The following is a 21,318-nucleotide window of genomic DNA, read 5'->3' on the forward strand; positions in this document are numbered from 1 at the left end:
TAGGTTCATATGATATACAAACATGGTCGATGACGTGTACAAGGACCACATCGTCTGCGTGTGATAAATGATGCACCGCAGTGCGTTAACGGTCGAGTGATTCTCACGAACAACTTTCTCGCCCCGCGTCGTTTTCCACGCTCCAGCGATTTGTTTGATCATCGCCGGAGGACAGTTCTGTACCCGGTGCGATAAACGGTATGAGCGTTCAATAACGGGAGAAAATATTTCAAATGGAATTAGTTTTTTCGTCCGAGCCCTAAAGCGCTGAAGGTCCCAGTTGGTTCTAAGTAATGTATAGACATGCTGAGAAAGTTCTAGTTGGTTCGATAGTCACAGGAAAAAAGGTACAGCGTTAGGGTTAACGGAGTTTTGAGAGCTGGATCAACTATATTGCCACGTAAGATATGGAGTAGTAAGTTGTTGCGTCTGTTGTGTTTAACAAAAAGATAGGTTTAATGCCGATCTGTCTGTTGGGCAACTTTAAAGGTGTCAAGTTATTTGACGATGCAATGATTTAACTCGGCATTAACAGAACCTAACTCCATAATTATCAAACTCACTTAAAAGCTTAAGATCATCATTAAACCCATTAACTTCAATGCGAAGTTCAGAATAAAGTATAAAATGCAGACGTTCCTGGATGCATTTTTCAAGGTATTCGATTTGTTCCAATATACAAACGAAACATCGACATTTCATCGAAGCAGCTTTTAAGTCATTAGACCCGTTATCAACAGGAGTTAAACGAATGTTTGCCGAGTCAAATCCCATTTCGGGTAAGGCTAATGGTCGACTGGTTGAGTAAAGTGATTAGCAAGATCTTACTCATCGATAACATCTCGACGCTCGTCAAGGCATGTTCGGGTTATTCTGACTGTCTCATTTAAACACTACAGACAAACGTGCTGATGTTTGCCATCAGTATTTGAAGTGACATCGCGCAGTTTGTCGAGTATTTGGCCTCAACGGATTCTTGACTTGGTAATTAGAAAACGTCGACGATTATGACACCACAGCTGCATCGCAATGTATTTAGATAGTCGGAGAAGCGACATTCGGGATGTTTATCCTTAAGCGATATCTCTGCACCATTTCAGCATCGATGACATCATACTCGTTTGGAAATTAGACATGTACATGAAACTCATTCGCCGTCGTACAACATTCTTCTGTCAACGTCATTTTTGTTGGTAAAATTACAAGCCAGAGATGCCTATGAGGACATGGAGCAATTTGCTTTTATTCGACGTGACCGCCGCCATATTGGTCGGCAAACGAAATAAGTGATCTACATGATGGACGCTCAAAGTTTGTAAATCCCCTGACTAGCGTTGTTTTAATTTCCTAAGAAGCTTCCTCTGAAGTCACTTGCCAGTGGCAATGCTTTGCCAGACATGACTAACAAGTTCTTCAGATTAAAAGTTGCTGCCAAGTGGAGGCGTGTAATAATCATGCAAAACTAGCACCGGCGGCTTTTAGTCGCTTGCCAGTGGTAAACCTGTACCAACACGAGCGACCTGATTAACAGTCGCTTGCCAGTGGTATACCCGTGCCAGCAGACGAGCGACCTCATTAACAGTCGCTTGCCAGTGGTGACGATGTGATTAATGGCTCAACCCGCAATCATCCCTGAGTTTGATCGCTCGGAAATGATATTATTACCACGAAGGTTTTTCATACAATGTGGCTTTCCGGAATCGACGTTCTATTTGCCGACGGGGTTCAGCGTTCATCAGACACGTACTGGCGTACAGCCGACGAATAAATCATTCATAAATTGGCCATCAATTCCTCAATTCTTTAAAATCCGACTCGAATAACACGAGCTTAAACAGTCATTACTGAGCCGTAATACACGTGGTGAAATCAGGAAAAGACTCGTGTTGTCGCATAGCATAATCAATCCTGAGTGGTTAGAGCGTTCAACTCTGGGAAGCCAGGTCGTGGGTTTCGAACCCCGCACATAACCGTAGTGTCCTCGGGCGAGACACATTCCTAATTTCCTCTCTCCACCCAGGAGTAAATGGGTATCTGGTCTGATAGATGACTCCTGAGCGCCTAGCAACTGATTCTAATTATCAATAATCCCGGAAAGAAGTAACCTGCATACCGTTTGGATCACGGTTGGGAAATTCAGTTTTGATTTAATAATATGCTTATTAGGTGCCACGCGATAACGACGCCGACGTCCAAAGAATTGCGTGGTAAAGAAGCTAATTTCGAAGCTAATTTATCATTTTCGAGTGAATTCAATATCGCCAATGATTCCGCGGTGTTGGTACGTGTAACACGTCATGGCTTTTGATTGAGTGACATCCATACGGATTAACGTCATTACTCTATAGTTATCGATAGACTCCGCCTAAATCCTCATCGAACACGACTTAATCACATCGGACAAGTGCGGATATTTACACGGTATGTGATGACGTCATCGATTATTGCGTCATTCTCGCTCACATCAATCTATTGACGATGAACTGCATTTTCTGATCGACTGTTCATACTCCGACAGTGCCAGGTCTGATATTTTCACGTATTTGGACACTTTTACCGATTTCAGGACCCTGTCTCACTTTGATAAATTCGCTTTTCTGATGTCTTACAATAACAACGATCCCGAAAATGTCAAGACTCGACTCCATTTCATAGTAATTCCTCAGCTTTGCGACTGAGGGCGCTTTTCTAATTATTTCTTGTATAAGTGTTTTATTTTTTTTAATGCTACTATGTATTATGTATTCTCTATTTAATGTCATTCTTTAATGTTTTGTCCTGAAAATTTATTGCATGTCTTATCCTATGTATAAATGTTATATACGGCGCAATAAATATAAGTTCAAGTTCAAGTTCAAGTTCATGCGTAAACTGCGGAATCCAGTTCCACAGTTCTGAACTCAGATGACCTAATTTCGACTCAGAAATAAAATCCGCTGAACTGGATCCAGCAAGCTAGGGACATCTAAATTATGCACGTCCACGCGAGGTTTCGTGAGCACCCATCGCTTCTGAAACAATATCCATCACCTCAGCAACCCATGTGTCAATCAGCTCCGACTTCCTTATAGTTTAGAGAAGAGAATTCCCCTAACAAATAAACAGAGACAAAAATTTCCTTTGATCAAAATAATCCAATCTATTTACACGTTGACGCCAGGACTACGTGGATGGAATTTGAAGTCTCGATTTTCTTTCAACGGTAGAACATAAATCGGCCTCTATTTCAAGCGGTGTATACGATGGGAATGACTTCCGGTAGCTTCCGGTGTCTGAGAGACATGTAAACGGCGGACAGCAGACGATCGAGGTCGTTCTCGGATTTCTTCATTCTCGCATCGCAGACAATATGAAATAATGTTTGCGTTGTAATGAGTTTGAAGATGATTTACGTTCACTCCGACCGCGGATATCGACTACCCGTCGAATCGGACATTGACTGATGGGAACTGGAACTTTGTAATCATAGTTAAATTGAAAATTGAAGGCATCTTCGATATTTCATTTGAAAATGGTTACCCACGTTGTACAATCTTATAACGAAGGGTTCTTTCAAGGTTCTTTGAGTTCCAGTTCCCCGTCAGTCTCTTTCCAATTCGACAGGTTCTACTGTTAAATTGAAAGCATCTTCGATATTTCATTTGAAAATGGTTACCCACGTTGTACAATCTTATAACGAAGGGTTCTTTCAAGGTTCTTTGAGTTCCAGTTCCCCGTCAGTCTCTTTCCAATTCGACAGGTTCTACTGTTAAATTGAAAGCATCTTCGATATTTCATTTGAAAATGGTTACCCACGTTGTACAATCTTATAACGAAGGGTTCTTTCAAGGTTCTTTGAGTTCCAGTTCCCCGTCAGTCTCTTTCCAATCCGACAGGTTCTACTGTTAAATTGAAAGCATCTTCGATATTTCATTTGAAAATGGTTACCAACGTTGTACAATCTTATAACGAAGGGTTCTTTCAAGGTTCTTTGAGTTCCAGTTCCCAGTCAGTCTCTTTCCAATTCGACAGGTTCTACTGTTAAATTGAAAGCATCTTCGATATTTCATTCGAAAATGTTTACCCACGTTGTACAATCTTATAACGAAGGGTTCTTTCAGGGTTCGTTGAGTTCCAGTTCCCCGTCAGTCTCTTTCCAATTCGACAGGTTCTACTGTTAAATTGGAAGCATCTTCGATATTTCATTTATAATGAAAATGTTTTACCCACTATACTCGAAGAACAAAGGGTTTTTTCGGGGTTCTTTGAAAACTTTTCTTGGTGGAGCTTTCGTGTTCTTCAACAATATAGACTGTAGGATTGGGGTTTCTCGGAACTTTTAAGATGATTGACAAAGGACCTTAAACTACTCCGTCGATTGCCAAGTAATTGGGGTTATATGGTGTATAATCGATAGCGAATTTCATATTTCGCTATCGATTCGAATTCATTCTCCTTCGAATCCACCAATTTGACGATCGACTCTTGAAATGACGCACGTGCCCGATACAGACACAACGATTCAATTTTAGGAAAGATTCGCTCATTTCGAAGTGACGCCCCGTTCGGCCATTGTCAGGAGGAATTATGTGAGAGCTCTTCTTCAATACCCCACACTCCGCACAGCGCTGGTGTCTGGTTATTTTTATTAAAAAAACCGATAAATTACGCCCTAATTCAATTTTCAGCTTCGCGAGTGAATCAAGTAAATTCCACGATGTTAACTCGTCATTTTCGACTTCGACGTTTTTGGCTAATGATAATTCAGTGTTTATCGACGGGCGCGTTCTGATTCGACAATCGAAACAAAATTGCGATCGCACACAGTTTCACTGCAAAAGCTATCAATGCCGCTTTAGGTGTTTGATAATTTAACGCAAATCCTGGCGGCAACTTGCCGTTGAATAAATAACCATTCAGACTTTCGATTGCTGTAAAAAATGCCAGCAAACAGTCGTGATACATATTCGTGATTATAGCAGCAAACCGGATAAACAAAGTCTCATCGTTTTCAATCTGGGAAAACATGAACTCCTTGTTTTCATATCAATCAAAGGTTTTCTGTGTGAAGAGGATATGGTTTACTAAACAGCGCAGATCGGCGATGTAGCAATATCAATTCATCCAGAATATAGCTAGCTTTGCGCTTTTGATTCGAAATTATAAAGATGATAAGATGCCCGTTTACGAACAGTACAAATCCTAAACGACCATTGTTTCATTTTGTTTATCTCGCTCTTAACGTCATTCGGATCGGGGTTTCCCGAGACTCTATTGAATTGATCACTTTGCTCGACGCGTTCAAGCACCCGTCCCAAACATCTGCGGTATGCACCTATTGTTTCCGATCTAATCAGCTTTACCATTCCGAGTATGATTGGGTATTACTTTAATTACCTCCTTCAGCAGAATTTCGCTGCCGGGCGAAATGGTAAACCAGATACACATTATTCTGCATACAACCGCGGACTCTAAAACGACGAGTCCGTAATGCAACAAATGATAAACTAAGCATTTTCTAGGCGTTTGACTGTCGAGTCAAACCGAGGAAGGGCTATTGGTTTTACAAATCCGCTTCCGACAGAATAACGGTATAAAAACAGTGCAGTTATTGCTACGCGATGGAAAGTATTGTGTTCAGAGCTGTATCGGTTACAGGCACAGAAACGATAGTTTTGCAGCAGCCTACAGCGCGCGGATGCCTGGCTGTCTTACCAGATCGAGTGCGGCAAAATATCAAAATATAAAAGTCAATTTTTCTCACTCCGCGGATCGTAAGAAATGACGTGAAGTATATATCGAAGAATGGAAAAGAACATAGCACGAGTTTATTGGTAAATATTTTGAAAATTCCATTCTTTTGTAATTTTTTAAGTGAGATTGACTTATTTATAATAAAGATAACGTCGACAATACGCGAGTGTATCGAAGACTATTATTCCAGCCACCTCGCAATCATGCAGACAAGTAACATCAGAACGCTGTATAACTTGTGTATTTTCTTTTATAAGTCAAACTGAAAAAATATTCGTGTAAACACGGCTATCGCTGCTATGTTATTTTGTATATTCTATTTTTCACTCATATTGAGTTTGTCGAACTGAAACTGAAACAACCCATATAACTGGCGTCTAGTAAAACACATACCTTAGTTCTGTGCCCTGCTGTATACTGAGTGGTGTCAACTGTATATCCATTAGCTCATGAGCTGTACCTACCAGCCCAAAACAGGTCTCGACGCTGTTGCAGGAACCCTATAATATCAATCACAACGGTAAGTGTCGGAGCATATATCTATGGATGCTGTCATATTAACAGATCAAATCGGATGAAATACTACACGAAAAGTTTTCCTAAAGCTAGTATTTCATTAAACGTTTCGACTTAATCCGTATCGACATCTTCAAGATACCAACGTTCAAAAAATTAGTATGTATAATCCAGAACAAAGATAATCGAGTAAACAGCAGGTTATATACAAATAGCATAAAAACAGTTGTAACAACTAAACAAATTAAAAGTTGAGCAAACTGGATAATGAAATTTGAGTGAAAAATCAAACAGAAGAAGGGAACAAATCGGTGAATTTTAGCAAATTATGAAATCGCGGCAAAATCATACACATAACTTACTTCCGTTATATCCCATTCGACAGTGACCGGTTCGGTGTGCGTTGACCAGACGATGTTATCACCGCTTGGCTCCGGGCACGCTGGACCCGATTTCGTGATCCCGACCAGAGATAATACCACCAAAACGCAGCAGAGCATCGTCATCGAAGACTTCTCTGAAAAGAATTATTTGATAATGCAGAAACTAACGAAACGGCATTGGCAATCTAATATTACGGGATAATGTCATCCTCCCTCTGCAGGGACTCGAACCTGATGGCATCGCTACACTCAACCACGGCACGAACCCCTGCATCAGTAGACCGGGTGCGCAGGTACATGCGCAGCTTTCCGAACGAAAACTGGCGGCACCAATCAGATTGCTCGTTGTATAATCGTTGAGGCAAATTTCAAGGAAGAACTATAAATGGGAAAACCCGGGATAAAATAAAACGGGATTTCTGATTGGCTAAAAATCACATCACCTTAACTGCGCATGTATCTGCGCACACGGTCGATTATGGCAGGGTTTCGTGCCGTGGCAATCGCGATGCCATCAGGTTCGAATCCCTGCCGGGGAGGATGGGATAATGTTGAATCATCATATAGTAACATCCTACGAAAAAAACAAACGAGTCGGGAAGGTTTTCAAGAGTTTAGTAATTTAATTCAACATTTCGACTCTATCCGTTTAGTCATCAGCAATACTATAATATTCCCATACAGTAGATTATTCCTAAAGATGACTATTATGATATAGTCGAAACGTTGAAATAAACTACTTACTCAGGAAAACCTTCTTGGAATCGTTTTCGAACTGTGGGATTTTGCCGTATTTTTTAATTACTGGAAAATTTATATAATTATACAATATTATACATGCATTATAACCACGTAATAATTCAGAAATAATCATCTGACAATATTATCAAACAGTGATTTTCTTGTCAATTTCTCATCGAAATCTCCTGAATTTTTAAGTTTATGCAGAACGGAAAGCCGAACAAAAAGGCAGCTGTCTTTTTCATCGCTTCTGGCTGATAACACACGACGGATGCAGACGTCGAGTCTTGACGGCGGAGACAATTTTTCTCCAACCGAAAATAGCTCGCAATTTCTCGGTAAAGGCTAACAGCAAATCGTATAGTTATTTACTAAAAATGACGTCACAGCGAGCGAGTCGCCGAGAGGATCATCCCGACTTCCTTGAGGGAAACACAGAAATTCCGGCGTCGAGCGACGAGACGGAATCACAGTCGCTCGCCACGTCGCGATACCGACTAAATCCGCAGAGGCTTACATACGTATAATGAAGGATTCTTCAAACGACACGTCGTTTATAGCTTCAGACACGCGACAAAATCCAACTTTACGAACGAACCGAAAAACAATTTATAACAAACCGATCTCTCAGAGGATGCAACTTAGTGTTCGCGTAACTAATTGGATTTCGCGCGGGTTTTTCATGGTCAGACACGCGAACAGGTAATGAAAAAAAAAACAATTCAATTCAGATCTTTTCGATGTGATTACTATCTGGTAAAGCTATTTTTAGCTATGTATCTCAATCTGTGTCAACGCAACACGAGGAATCTCTCTATATCTTCTATTACGTCAGACGTAAAAACGTGCATACGTCGGGTTTACGCGAAGGCGAGCGCCCTAGACACAAAGCCTCTTGCGGGGGTCTGGGGCCCTTCGCCATAAAATTTCCAAAAACCAGATGCATCCACATACATTGTAATGTATTCTAAAAATAGGATTGGCACTAAATGCCTAACACAGTCTTCGGATCATTTCTTCCACAAAATAGAAATATTTTTGGAAATTTCAAAAGAATCGTGTTTTTTTCATCATTGGTCCGACATTGTTGGAGCTGTAGTAACGTCACTGGTGAAACAGTGTCATTAGGAGTGGCTATAAGTTAGATTAAATTTTCGTGGTTAAGTAGCTCTGCGTGATTCGATGTTAGAAGCCCTTATTGAACACCAAACTACAAGAATGTATCGGCTTACCTGTGATAGTTGAAGGGATAAACAGGAGATGAAACGTGTATCCCGCTAACTGCTTTTATGACTCCATTTTCACATTCGCGATGGTAAGTTAAGCACTTGGCAGTTTACCGAGCTATCAGCGTTTAAATCCACTATAATTATCTAAACGCGGCTCGCAACCAGCGCGCCAGCAGCGGCACCAGCTCTTAGAAACTGTCGATCGTGTGCGTAACGATCAGATTTCAATTAATCCAGGTAATTAACGCTTAATGAATTTACAACATTGATCAGGGTTCGTTTGGCGGTATACGTTACTCTCGTCGCTATGAGAAAGGATTATCGATAGATGCCGGTCTAATCCACGGGTTTAGTGATAATCCGGTGAGGTGGATTTGTCGCGCCGGTTTATATAGGTGAAGCAGTGAGGACGATCGTTCCAGTCTGAGTAAATCAGCGTTAATCCTCTGCAGTGTCGTGTATTTGGTTGTGTGTATGATCGCAATGTGATGCGACAGATGCCGTCAGTCACAATACCAGAAAACTGCAGAGACATCTAGCGGTATTGCAAACGACAATAATACAAAAGGCGATTCGACGATTTGAAAGCAGATATTTAAATGCAGTTCTATAATGCAGCTAGCAATCTGCTGTCTGTAACTGTCAATCTGCTGTCTGTACCCAGCCCTTCAGACGATCAAGTTTTTAATGGCGAAGTCTGGACCGAACACGTTTTCACAAATGGTGAATATCTGTCTAAAATTTATGGTTCGGCCACCACACCCTTATGCATTTTCTGGGGTACTGCCATAGGGGGTGGCGACGCCTGGCCGAACATGTTTTGGGGAAATGGTAAATATCTGTCGAACGTCTGGAGGGAGGTGTACAGACAGCAGGCTGATATCTGCATAAGGACGACCTGAGCTGAAAACATCGGAGAACACTTTTGGTTAAATTTCCTGATCGAATTTGGACCTTTGAATGTGTTCCTCATGGGATTATGCGGTACCAAACTTGTATCAAAATCCAGACCGTATTTCTATAATACAACAATGATACAATAAAGTTTATTACAATCAAAATAGATATTGGTACAAAGGATAAAGTCACAAAAATATACAAGAATATCATCAACAACATATATTATAATTAAAAAGACAAAGCACACTTTAAAAGACTTCAAAACATGTGATATTCATTTAACACCATCAGTTATATTTCAATAACATTCAATAAACAGAATTGCGTTTGTTTATTTTTATTATTACATCATTCGGATTATGGGGCCTCTATTGGATTTTTCTCAGCAGAACGGCCTACTGAAATGTTACCCGCAAACTGTATGCAGCCAACAGGACCAGAACCCGTTTGTCACTGAGCAATGATAGTGAGTGAATGCAACAGCAACAAACTCAGACTCCATTCAGCATAGACATAACAAAAAACATCGTTTGTATCTTACACTAAAATCAGTATGTACATTATAGAAACGAACAAGGAATAAAGCATGATCAACAGACGACAAAATGATGAAAAATACGGAACATGTTAAGAAAAATACAGTGCGAGTAATCGCATAATATACGCCGAAAAACGTTGAAACGTTGGACGATCGCAAAACGAATTTGACGAACTTAGCTCTAGCTGAACGATACTGGCGTTGTCAAAAGTGCATCACGCATTATCCCACTGGGCTATTGAGGCTGCCTAAAACAATAGGAAACTTGTACATTTAAAACACAAATTACATGTACTGAATGAAAAGGTATCACAGATTTTCATGAGGCCGCATTAAACAACATATGAATTATATATTAAACACTTATAATATACAATGTAGAATCTACAATGAAAAATTTCACAGATTTTCTTGATATTCAGGTTTTAGTTCGATCTCTTCCACTTTCTCGGTGACTATGGTCGGTACGTCCTCCTTACAGAAGTGTTTTCTGCAGCAACGCTGGAAGGAACAGTCTTCGTTTTCCGGTCCGAAAATCGCCAACAGCGACACGAAGAAAAACAACGAAAACAAAATCGAAAAGCCGATTGTGCAAAACATGAAAATACCGAACTGAACGAAAAATTGAATTTTGGCGAATAGCATGAACACCGATGCGCCGAGTGTGGTGGCAGCACCGGACAGTACAGAAACCCCGACGCGTTCCAGCGTGTCTCGCAGACGATGTAAACGTTGTCGAAATAGCGAGTGATGATATCCTTCCGCTAGATGAACGCAATAATCGATCGATAAACCAACAACTAAACACATGTTCAACGACTCTAGAACCTGAAATGAAAGCAATACTTTTTAGTACTTAAATGTATAGAACTCATTGTATGTTCATATTAGGCATATACACGTAACGTAGCTGTAGTAGCGAAAGATATGGACCCAGTCTTACAGTTGTTGCTCGCCTTAAAAATAGCAACGTAGTCAACCGTACCATCGCTGAACTAGGGCTCAGATTTATAGGATTGCATGATTCATGTACTAAAGCAGCAAAAGGCAATGTCCTCGAAGTTGTTGGTCAGCTTCGATGAAAAGCCACCATAGTTTTTAGAAACCCTACCATCGCCGAACAAGGACTCAGATTATAAGGACAGCTCGAGTAGCTACTTATGCCGACAAAGAATCTCAGCTTGAACGAGGAAGTGCGTATATAATTACCCCCAGTTTCCAACCGAGTAACGGTATCATGCCGCACACGCAAACAGTGATTCCAGCTAGCGTCAAGAACGATATGAACGTCAAAAGTACGTTTTGCGTGGCGAATAAAATCACAGGAACAGCCAATCCCAGTCCGATTCCGATACCGATCAATGCGTTATAGAATAAACTCTGCAAGATAGAATGATACGTGTTGAGATGATCGTCTGTTATATATTGGTATGAAGTAGGCTACAAATCGTTAATGATTTATTGCTCATCAGAATGAAGTGACCGTTACCTGTTGCACCTTTAACCAATGCCATATGAACCTCGTACATTGGAACCCGTTTTGTAGATCTGCGGGCATAGTTTTAAGTTGCTTTTGCATGAAATTTTCCCATTTCTGCATCAATGGCAAACCGTCAGTGAACGCCAACGATCGATAATTCACCGTTGTGTTTATTTGTATAGCCATATAACGCAGTTTCGATCCGTACGTTCCTGTAAATTCAAAAAGCACTAGTACTACAAATAGTTGCCTACTGGAAAAAGGACAATATGAAGAGAAAACTGAGCGTGTATTTTGGTATTTTGACTCGATTCTAAGAGCTATTTTGAACATGACAAAACAGTTTTGAAAATGGCTCAAAGAATTGAGTCAAAACGTTAAATGCATTGTATCCTCCTAGTTGTTCTTCTTAATGGTGTGGGTTTTTCTTCAATTGCATTAGACTGTCATTTTTCTGTGAAAACCAAATAATTTGTTGATTCATCTTAACTTACCAGTAGGTGACACGGTCCCTGTATATGTATCATACACTTGTCCGAGAAGGCCGTTGTACATTTCCCAGTCGGACGTCCATTTGAATTGATACGCGTCTGTCAACCAGTGAGTGATACCGATCTAAATTCACGTTCATGAAATACAAACACGATCGTCAAGCAAACTCACAAAGACTCTAGTGAGGAGCTTCTTATGGATGATGCGGTTATGAGACGAGATTTAAGACCTTCTTTTTAACTTCGAAGGAACTTACCTCGGCGAAATTGTTGAATGAAGCCGGTAATGAACTCATGTTATATATGGAAGTTTGGTTGGTCATGAACGCCTTGGTATTCGTTGAAAGAAGCGGCAATGAGGTATTATATATCTAAGTAAGGGAACAAGGAAAATGAAAGCTTTTTCAATGATATGTTTCTATGTATATTTTCTAATATGAAAGTAGGCCGAGTTAAAATCAATATAATCAGTGTCTGTGATAATTTGTGATATTTTCTTCCATGATCTCAGACTTACGGCCATGTGACTTCGCAGCGGCTCGGCGAAACAAGCGACCTTCAATTCATTCGTCAACATGTGACGATCAATCCTCAAATCGGCGACATCTGCTGCATTGAGGTTCTTCAGGTTTGAACAAAGATCCTGAAGCCGAACGAGAATAACGTAAATGCAACAGCAGAATATCGACGACACTTATCTAAAGAAGTTTTTACAAATTTTGGGGTTAGAAATGAATTGAATCTATTTAGAGTCGAAGTTTTAGGAGGGTCGAAGGTTTGAAAGATCTTTCCTTTTCTATACGTTTTATAAGTCAGTTTAAGATAATGATTGAAATCGGCACACCTACCATGATGGCTTGTTGATTGGCTTGTGTGTTCATTGTGAACGCGTTGTCCGCGCGGTACGTCCCTCTGCATTGGTAATCAGAGAAGTCACAATCGGAAAAATCTCGCGGAAGTAAACCCCAAACGAGATAGATCGATAAAGACGATGGGTCGATTGCAAGAGGTTTGAACGAATACAAGCGTCTGTCGGCGGCTTTACCGAAATTATGACTATCGACAAAAAGGCGTACCTACAAATATTCAAAATTTCATTAAACAAAACAAGGTTCAGATCGTATTAGTACTTTGCGTTATGAAATATCTTATATCTGATTATCCAATTTCTAATCGTTGGTCCATCTTTCCAATTCTTACATAGCCTTCACCCATTGGGATTTTTGTCCAAACTGTACGTATCCCAAGTTGTGTGTAGTATTACAGATGTTGGTAAGTTTAGAATTAGGATAGAAAATAGATTAGTTTTCATTCAAATGATACATTATTGAATGGTATTGCAGATATAAAGAAGGCAAGAAAATGTAACTACATAATTGGGCTACATGGACTGAAACAGGCCGCGAATAACTTAAAAACATCCACATCACATTTTGATACCACGACTTTACTATTACTTACACTTCTCTCATCCGGTTCCAACTTCGACACGAAGTATGAAGCCACAGCCGCCAGTGAAAGAAAAAATACGAATATGACCCATTTCATTACTTTATGGCTGACGAATCTGAAATAACCATCGCCGAAACAACGGACGATTCCGCGACTCGATCGCACCCACAGCTGCTGCGCGTCCGCTTCCGAATCGAAACAGTCGTAAAATCGATCGGCTACGAATTCTTTCATATTCTGCGATTTGGGCGCGTCGGCGAAATCTGTTCGGTCTCGTGAATCGTCCGGTTCAACAGTATTATCGCAGCAACCGTAACAACACGAACACGTGCAGCACAGACAGTCGTATTTACTGAAGTAAACCTCGTGCAAGGTGACAACAGTCGGCAGGAACAAGATCACCGAACAATAGTTCGCGAAGATCAGAATTCCGGAAAATATTCCGAAAGTTTGGACGGCCAGAAGCGGCGAGAAAGCGCTGGCTAAAAACGCGATCATCGTCGTCAGGGAAGTGATCAGCATGGTCGCGCTCGATCGCCTGTACACGAAAGAAACGCGATGGGCCAACGATTTGAACGCCAGGTGGCGCGAGTATTTCCAGTTGTCGCAATAAACGAATATGTCGTCGGCGCCGATGCCCAGAATTATGAAAATCGACAAGATGTGGAAGAAACCGAAATATTTGAAGCCGATCGCCATGGCGTAGACGATGTTCGTTAACAAGAAGCTGGATATGATGCCGAATACCGCCCAGGATGTAACCCATAACGAGCTCGTCTGTGCGTATATAACAACGAATATGAAGACCATACTCCCAACAGCTAGTAACATGTCCCATATGGCCTGTTTCTGAATGCTGTCCGAAAACAGTAACGAACTATAATATATCAAATCCATGCCGCCTACTTTAGAATCGACGTTTTTCTCCAGCAATGGCAGGAAATTACTTTTCATAAATTCCGTGATGTTATCTTTGTTAGCGTCCTTATTTCCATTGCCCTCTAGCGGCCAGCCGAACGGTATTAACGATCGGGTGATACCCGACGTGGCCGCGAGAACCGTCAGGGTAATATCGTTCCCGAGGTGGTATTGTAACTGTTCTCTAGTAGCGGCCGTGTTATTCGCCAACCACATAACTGAATTAACGTTTTCGAAATTGGGATCGTTAAAACGCGAATCTAAATAACTATATGTGCCGTCGAAAAATCTTAATAGCGAGTCCGGTTTCTTACATTGTCCGTAGCTGTCCAGTTGGCAATAACCAGCCTGATAGGTGGCGTCGTTGTACAACTGATCCTCGAAGGACTTCATCGCTTGTAAATGGGCCTTTGTCAATATGTTATAACCGGGTTTCTCGTAGATCAACTCGAGTCCGTCGACGCTGTAACTTCGCGACCACGTGGGTACGTTAGTCCCGTTGGTGGGCACTATCGAAACGGAATAGCCAGTCGCTTGTTTCCGGTATCTCCACGCGTAGGCGCGCTGCCTCGTGACGTCATTCAAGTCTAACGGAAGTCCCGTGAATTCTACCGGAAACAACGAGTATCCGGAGACCATCAGCGCCGCCGTGATTATAAACGGCAGTGTTTGTAAACTGAGCATCACAGCTAAAAACAACAAAATATGAAAATGGACATAATCATCTTCAACCTTGTCATAAAGTTATTTCCAAATTCTCAATGTATTAATTTAGGCAGCCAACAAAATGTACCCCAATCAGACGCTGACCGGTTCAGACTGTCGGTCGAAACACCACAGTCGGAACCCCATTTTCAAATTGATAGATTTTAAGATGATCTAGTGGCTAATTCAGCAGTTTGGCTTTTCAGGTCATTGTAAAACTTGTCTTAGAATTTAGCAAGCGATATTCGTATGAATAACTCACCGAACGCAACCCTCGGAGACTCGGCCATCCATCGACAGAACTTCAGCGGATCTTTATCGCGTTCTCTCACGAATTCGTACTTAATAAACTCCGCTTCTGTGAGTTCGGGTACAACCTTCGGATCTCCGCTGAATGCGGCATCCTCGGTTCGGACTGTACCGTTTTTATCTACTTTGATTACCATCCTCGGGTATATGCCTGTAACCGTTGCTGCTATCGTCGCTGATATCAAACTAAACTATTAATAATTCTTCGAACCTGTCCGTGTACTGAGTTATTGACATTATTGTTTTCTCGTCTATGTTGTCCAGCACTGCTAGTTAATAGTTCTATGTGTCACGCGTTGGTTGTCACGTAACCCTATAAACCCGCTATATACAATATGACCAGTGGGTTCATTAAAACATTCATTAAGCCGAACCGACATGTTTATATCAAAACTATAGAAAATCTTTTTCAAGACTCATAAACGTAGGCTCATATGACTGTGGTCATTCAAAAAACGTTTTTGAACGCCATACAACAAATACAATGTATTTCTAAAACTATCAATATTATCTGATATTTATGTATATGCTCTAATTGCTATATCTCTGTTCCGAGGAAGTATACCTATTAACAGAGAATTCGATATTTTTTTTCACTCCGAGAAATATCTCTGTCTTTGATATACCGCCATGTTACGATCGATTAATACAATATGTATCAATTATTCATTGAAAAAAAGTATTTGTACGCACTAAGAAAAATTTCCCTCGAGCCGGATTTGAACCAGCGACCTAAGGATATCGGCAATTGCTATTGACTCTACAGTCCTCCGCTCTACCAACTGAGCTATCGAGGGAACATAAATGCTAGCGTGTTAACACTATTAATAAACCAGTTGACTAGACAATACGTCTCAATCGCGCGATACGCGCGTGGCTTACAAATAATCTGTGTTCGCTTCACTTGAACTACACATGTATATATTACGAATATGATCGTCCCATCGAACGCCAGTGGTGCGTAATGTTACCACTGATAAATCCCTAAAATATTAATATTCTATGATACATACGATATTCATATACCTTGCCACTATATTTATTTTGTGTTACATGAACGATATTTGAATACTTAACTTCATTGATAAGTTTAAAACCCTACACAAAATGTATACGATTAACAGCAATTTTTTTTCCAAAAAAGAAAATAATAACGTACGTACAAAGTCTCAATTAACTGAAATGTTTATACTGGTCGTAATCCGGTGTTAAGTAAGCCTTTATAACAACAATTTCATCGAATTTGATTGTCGACAGCAGCAATTTTTTTTTGCGTGAATATTTCATAAAAAATGAAAGAAAATGTTGAAGAAATCAGTAATCATTATGGAGGTACACGGTAGATGCCAGAGGTAAATATGCAAAATGCCAGAAGTAAAAATGGCAGAGGTAAAAATGCTAGGGGTTTGATAATGCCAGAGGAAAAAATGCCAGAAGGAAATATGTACTATATTTGTTTATTCGTGTTCAAAATGATAACAACAAAAACAAGAATCTTAAACGGTGAAATAAACTACTAGCTCAATGAAATTGTTCGATCTAGTAAGAATATCGTGTATAATGCTAATAAATTCACATGTTTGCCAAGTCATTGCATATTTCATTCTGGCATTGTTACCTCTGGCATTTTTACCTATGGTATGAATTTTACTTCTGGCATTTTTACCTCATTCTACCTCATTCTGGCATTATTTCCTGGATTCCATTATGGAGACACTCAAACCACGACTCTCTAACTCTTAAATTTCTCTTCGCTTTACAGATTTCTGCATTTTTACAGAGTTCAATGTGGTTAATGGTAAAGTTTTTACCCTCTAGAAAAACCTACTACCGATAAGGAGCCTAGGCCAGACACATTTTCTCACGACTTAAAATTCTACTGGCGTCGAACCTAAAAAGCTTGGAACGATGTCAAAAATGTTTTCGTCTAGAATCTATGGGTTTGTCAGGTTGTATTGATGTTTCCAATTGCAGTTGCTATTGTTCGCTTTGACATTAAATTATGCAGCAGTTGGTCAAATGGCTTCCTCACGTCGCGCCTACTAAATTATGAGCGAATGTCTATCACTTATTGTTCTGATAACGAAAGTATCAGTTAGTCGGATCTCAAGTACGTGCGTAAGGAATAGACGGACATTCATATTTCCCAATTTCTCACGCCGAATATCGAAACATAATTCTCGGATGGAAAATTGACCAAACTATTTTCTAAACAAATGTATGTGTATAAAACGTATGTAACTCTTTTCTTTTAGGTGATTTTGTACGCTGGAGTGTGAAGGCAACATGAAGTTATTAGTGATTGGATTACTTCTGTGCTCATTAGCCAGTGGTCAGTATTATTGCAACGTGTATCGGACAAAATTATGTGGACATCAGATAATATAGTTTTTATTTCTACAAATCTGGGTGGAGCGAGAAAAATCGTCTATTCATATAAATGACCAACCTTTGTTGCTTTTCGACGCTAGCGCTTTGTGAATAATTGATAATGAATTACAACTATAATGTTGCCCTCTTTTGACAGTGCATGACGTAAGCGGGTATAGTCGTTCCGTTAGAACTGGATACAGCTATAGTAGTGTAAGCAGCGATAGTAGTGGTGGTGGCGGCGGCTATGGAGGAGGGTATGGCCAACCAAACCAGTCTAACTGGAAATCGCCGAACGGCGGAGGCAATAGCTACAGTTACAGCTGGGATTCTAACAAAGGAGGCCGGGGCAATGGAGGTGGCTACGGCGGTGGTTATGGTGGTGCTGGTGGTGTAGGTGGAGTAAGAGGGGTAGGTTACGCAGGAGGAGCTGGTGGTGTAGGTGGAGTAAGAGGGGTAGATTATGCTGGAGGAGTTGGTGGTGTAAGTGGAGTAAGAGGGGTAGGTTACGCAGGAGGAGCTGGTGGTGTAGGTGGAGTCAGAGGTGTAGATTATGCTGGAGGAGTTGGTGGTGTAAGTGGAGTAAGAGGGGTAGGTTACGCAGGAGGAGCTGGTGGTGTAGGTGGAGTAAGAGGTGTAGATTATGCTGGAGGAGTTGGTGGTATAGGTAGAGTAGAAAGCGTAGATTATGCAGGAGGAGTTGGTGGTGTAAGTGGAGTAAGAGGCCCCAATTATGTTGGAGGGGTCAATGGAGTCGGAGGAGTCCGTGGTGGAAGATATGGGTATGGAGATGTCGGTGGTGTAGGAGGAGGCATGAATTACGTAGGAGGGATAAATGATGTTGGAGGAGTCGGTGGTGGGTATGGAGGCTATGGAGGAGGAGTCGGCGGTATTGGTCGAGTAGGCGGAGTAGATGGTGGTTATGGAGTTGGTACAGGATACGGAGGAATGGGAGGTGGATATGATATCGGTGGGATTGGTGCTGTCGGAGGCGGTGGTGGCCTTGGGGGCCTCGGGGACCTTAGCATTCCTGATATCCCTGCTGGTCAAGGAGACTATGATGTCAGTTGGTAAAATAAACCAATAAATAAATGAAACCTTATCAAAACGCAATCTTCTCTATTCCTTTTTTTCCTGTACCTTTGAGACGTATTCTTCTCTGGTTACCTTTTCTCTATACTTTTGGGACTTATTCTTCACCGAATACCGGCTATGTGGGGCCACAGTATATTCCATGAATTTACTGGCAGCTGTAATACAATGGTTCGAACTAGACTGAGAGAAGAGGACTTGTTCATAATACCTTCCCCCTGGAATATTATTTAAAAAGAGAGAAATGGACAATGGAGAATCCGGACGCATTCAATACAAGGGTGGCAAATTGGGCTAAAATGATACATTTTTTCTCCTAATCGGCCGAATAGTTTGTTCTGTTATGGTTAGCTAGATGATGGCGGCTGGCTGCGTCAACTTTGCAGCGCGGCAGAAATGAGAGAAACTATATGAATTTCTTTCAGCCTTATGCCCATGTATAAGATGTACCTGTATAACCATCGTTAACGCAGTGCATGCAGAAATGCGGTGGCTGAAAGATACGTACAGCTTCTGAGTTCTTCTAGCATGTGAAGCAACATATTAGTCCATCTACCGTTTCCTCATTGCAGGTAGAGGATTTGATGCAAGAACCCTCTAACCAGTTAACCCTCAACGCCCTCGGTAGCATATTTGATACACAAGGCTCCCTGGACAATATCTGAAAGCAACTAAATTTCAAGAATTTCTCGGGAAGAGCCAATGTTCCATCCATTATCTTATCATTGCTGAATAGTACATCAGATTAAAAGATAGTAATTATACTAATCCAGATCGTGCACCTGTTCTTGAAATTAGGATTGACCCTGTGACTTGTTTGATTAGTAGATTTCGTTTGATTTGTTTTGATTTGGTGACCCCTCGCACCTACAGGGGGCTTGATTCTGAAATCGGAAATCGAAGTACTGATATAGTTGCGTTGATCGGCGGTCGAATTTATCGAATTTTCTGTTTTAATCGAAGTAGGTAACCAAAAAAGTCGGTTCCAGTCCATCCAATGAATCGTCCAAACAGTCTGAACCGGCAAGCGGCTGATTGGGGTTAATTCTGTTGGCTGTCTAATTTAATGCACCGCGAATTCGGAAATAACCACGTTCCAAGGTTGAAGAACATTTTATCCATTTTTACGATTTAGGTCGTTTTCCACGTGCAAATAGTTACACAGTTTATTGCAAGACCTTTCGCTACTGCCAGATATCGTGCAAAGGTCTCGAGCCTCTGCAATCCTTGATATTCACAAACAGCTAACTCACTGTTTTTAAATTCAATATTGTAATGTTTTTATCATCATATTTTATTGTACGTCGTATTTCTTTATTTGTAAGTGCTCTGGAGCAGTTTCATTAATCTGGACAGGGCACTAAAACATGTATAATAATAATAATAATCATAATAATAATAATAATAATATAATAATAACTCCATTTGGATATCGGTGCAGTCCTAGCAGGATTGTTTTCATGACATATGCTCACCAGTGGACATCTGTGGATTCGAGGTAAACATTTCTATTCTACAATAATTGTTGCCGAAACCAATCAAAATCTCGTTCGCTCATGATATGATTCAAACTAACCTAGATTAACGATACCTAACTTGATTTTCAAAATAAAAGGTACGATCTTCACAGCGATTCTTCAAAGATGATTGCTTCATAATCTATAACAAAGTAATCAGATGCAATATAGATATAGTACGTCTTCAGATGCAGCAATCCATTTCATTTCTGGTGTACGTGTAACACAAGTACATACATTTTCCAATGCACTGCTTGTGCATACAGGTTTTATAATACACTTTGTCTATGGGGTATCAAGCATTTTTAACAAACTAAAGCAATTCCACCTTTGACTGGGAAGTGGTTGCACTTCCCTTGATTTAACAGATGTTGTTTCGTGGAGAAAATATCATATTCTGTCAACATGACGCCGTCTGCATATCACTGAAAGTAGAACAACAACGCATTAGCTCACAAAGATCAGGTGCGAACTACAATATTTTCACATCTCTCTAAAACTCGGTAAGTACGATAGTTTTCATCATACCATTATGCAACAAATGATAGGCTTTACGCTTTTGTCAAATTCAAGCACTCGTATCAAGTAAATACTTCAATTCAACGCCATAAATCTTTGAACTTTCCAGTTGACAGTTGAGCAGAGAATGGGAGTAGCAGTTGTTCTTATATGTCTGATGTTGTGTGGAGTCACCTTTGGTATATTGGAAAATCGGATTTAATTCTTACTCAGAATAAAAGAGTTATGCAGAGATTTAATGATGGCCATTCAATTTTTATTTTTTTCCAGCCAGTGGTGATAGATATCGCGGAGGTGGCCATGGAGGTGGCTACGGTGGTGGCCATGGAGGTGGTCATGGTGGCGGCCATGGAGGCGGCCATGGAGGTGGCTACGGTGGTGGCCATGGAGGTGGTCAAGGTGGTGGCCATGGAGCTAGCTACGGT

At 40.7% G+C, this 21,318-nt stretch overlaps 1 protein-coding gene and 1 non-coding gene across 2 annotated transcripts; both read right to left on the reverse strand.

Annotated features, from left to right (window-relative positions):
• Nucleotides 1–10,439: 10,439 nt before the first annotated feature.
• On the reverse strand, nt 10,440–15,532 carry LOC141910595 (protein dispatched homolog 1-like). The gene is made up of 9 exons (XM_074801287.1): nt 15,349–15,532; nt 13,473–15,070; nt 12,860–13,087; nt 12,529–12,654; nt 12,269–12,382; nt 12,015–12,135; nt 11,530–11,732; nt 11,250–11,420; nt 10,440–10,868 (listed from the first exon to the last, which is right to left on the reverse strand). The coding sequence occupies exons 1-9, from the start codon at nt 15,530–15,532 to the stop codon at nt 10,440–10,442; spliced, it is 3,174 nt and encodes a 1,057-aa protein (XP_074657388.1).
• A 567-nt stretch (nt 15,533–16,099) lies between these two features.
• Trnay-gua (transfer RNA tyrosine (anticodon GUA)) lies at nt 16,100–16,192 on the reverse strand. Its single transcript has 2 exons — nt 16,156–16,192; nt 16,100–16,135 (listed from the first exon to the last, which is right to left on the reverse strand). It is a non-coding gene; the product is annotated as a tRNA-Tyr (tRNA).
• Nucleotides 16,193–21,318: the final 5,126 nt, after the last annotated feature.

The sequence above is a fragment of the Tubulanus polymorphus genome, chromosome 9 (assembly GCF_964204645.1).
Source record: "Tubulanus polymorphus chromosome 9, tnTubPoly1.2, whole genome shotgun sequence".
NCBI classification, from domain to species: domain Eukaryota; kingdom Metazoa; phylum Nemertea; class Palaeonemertea; order Tubulaniformes; family Tubulanidae; genus Tubulanus; species Tubulanus polymorphus.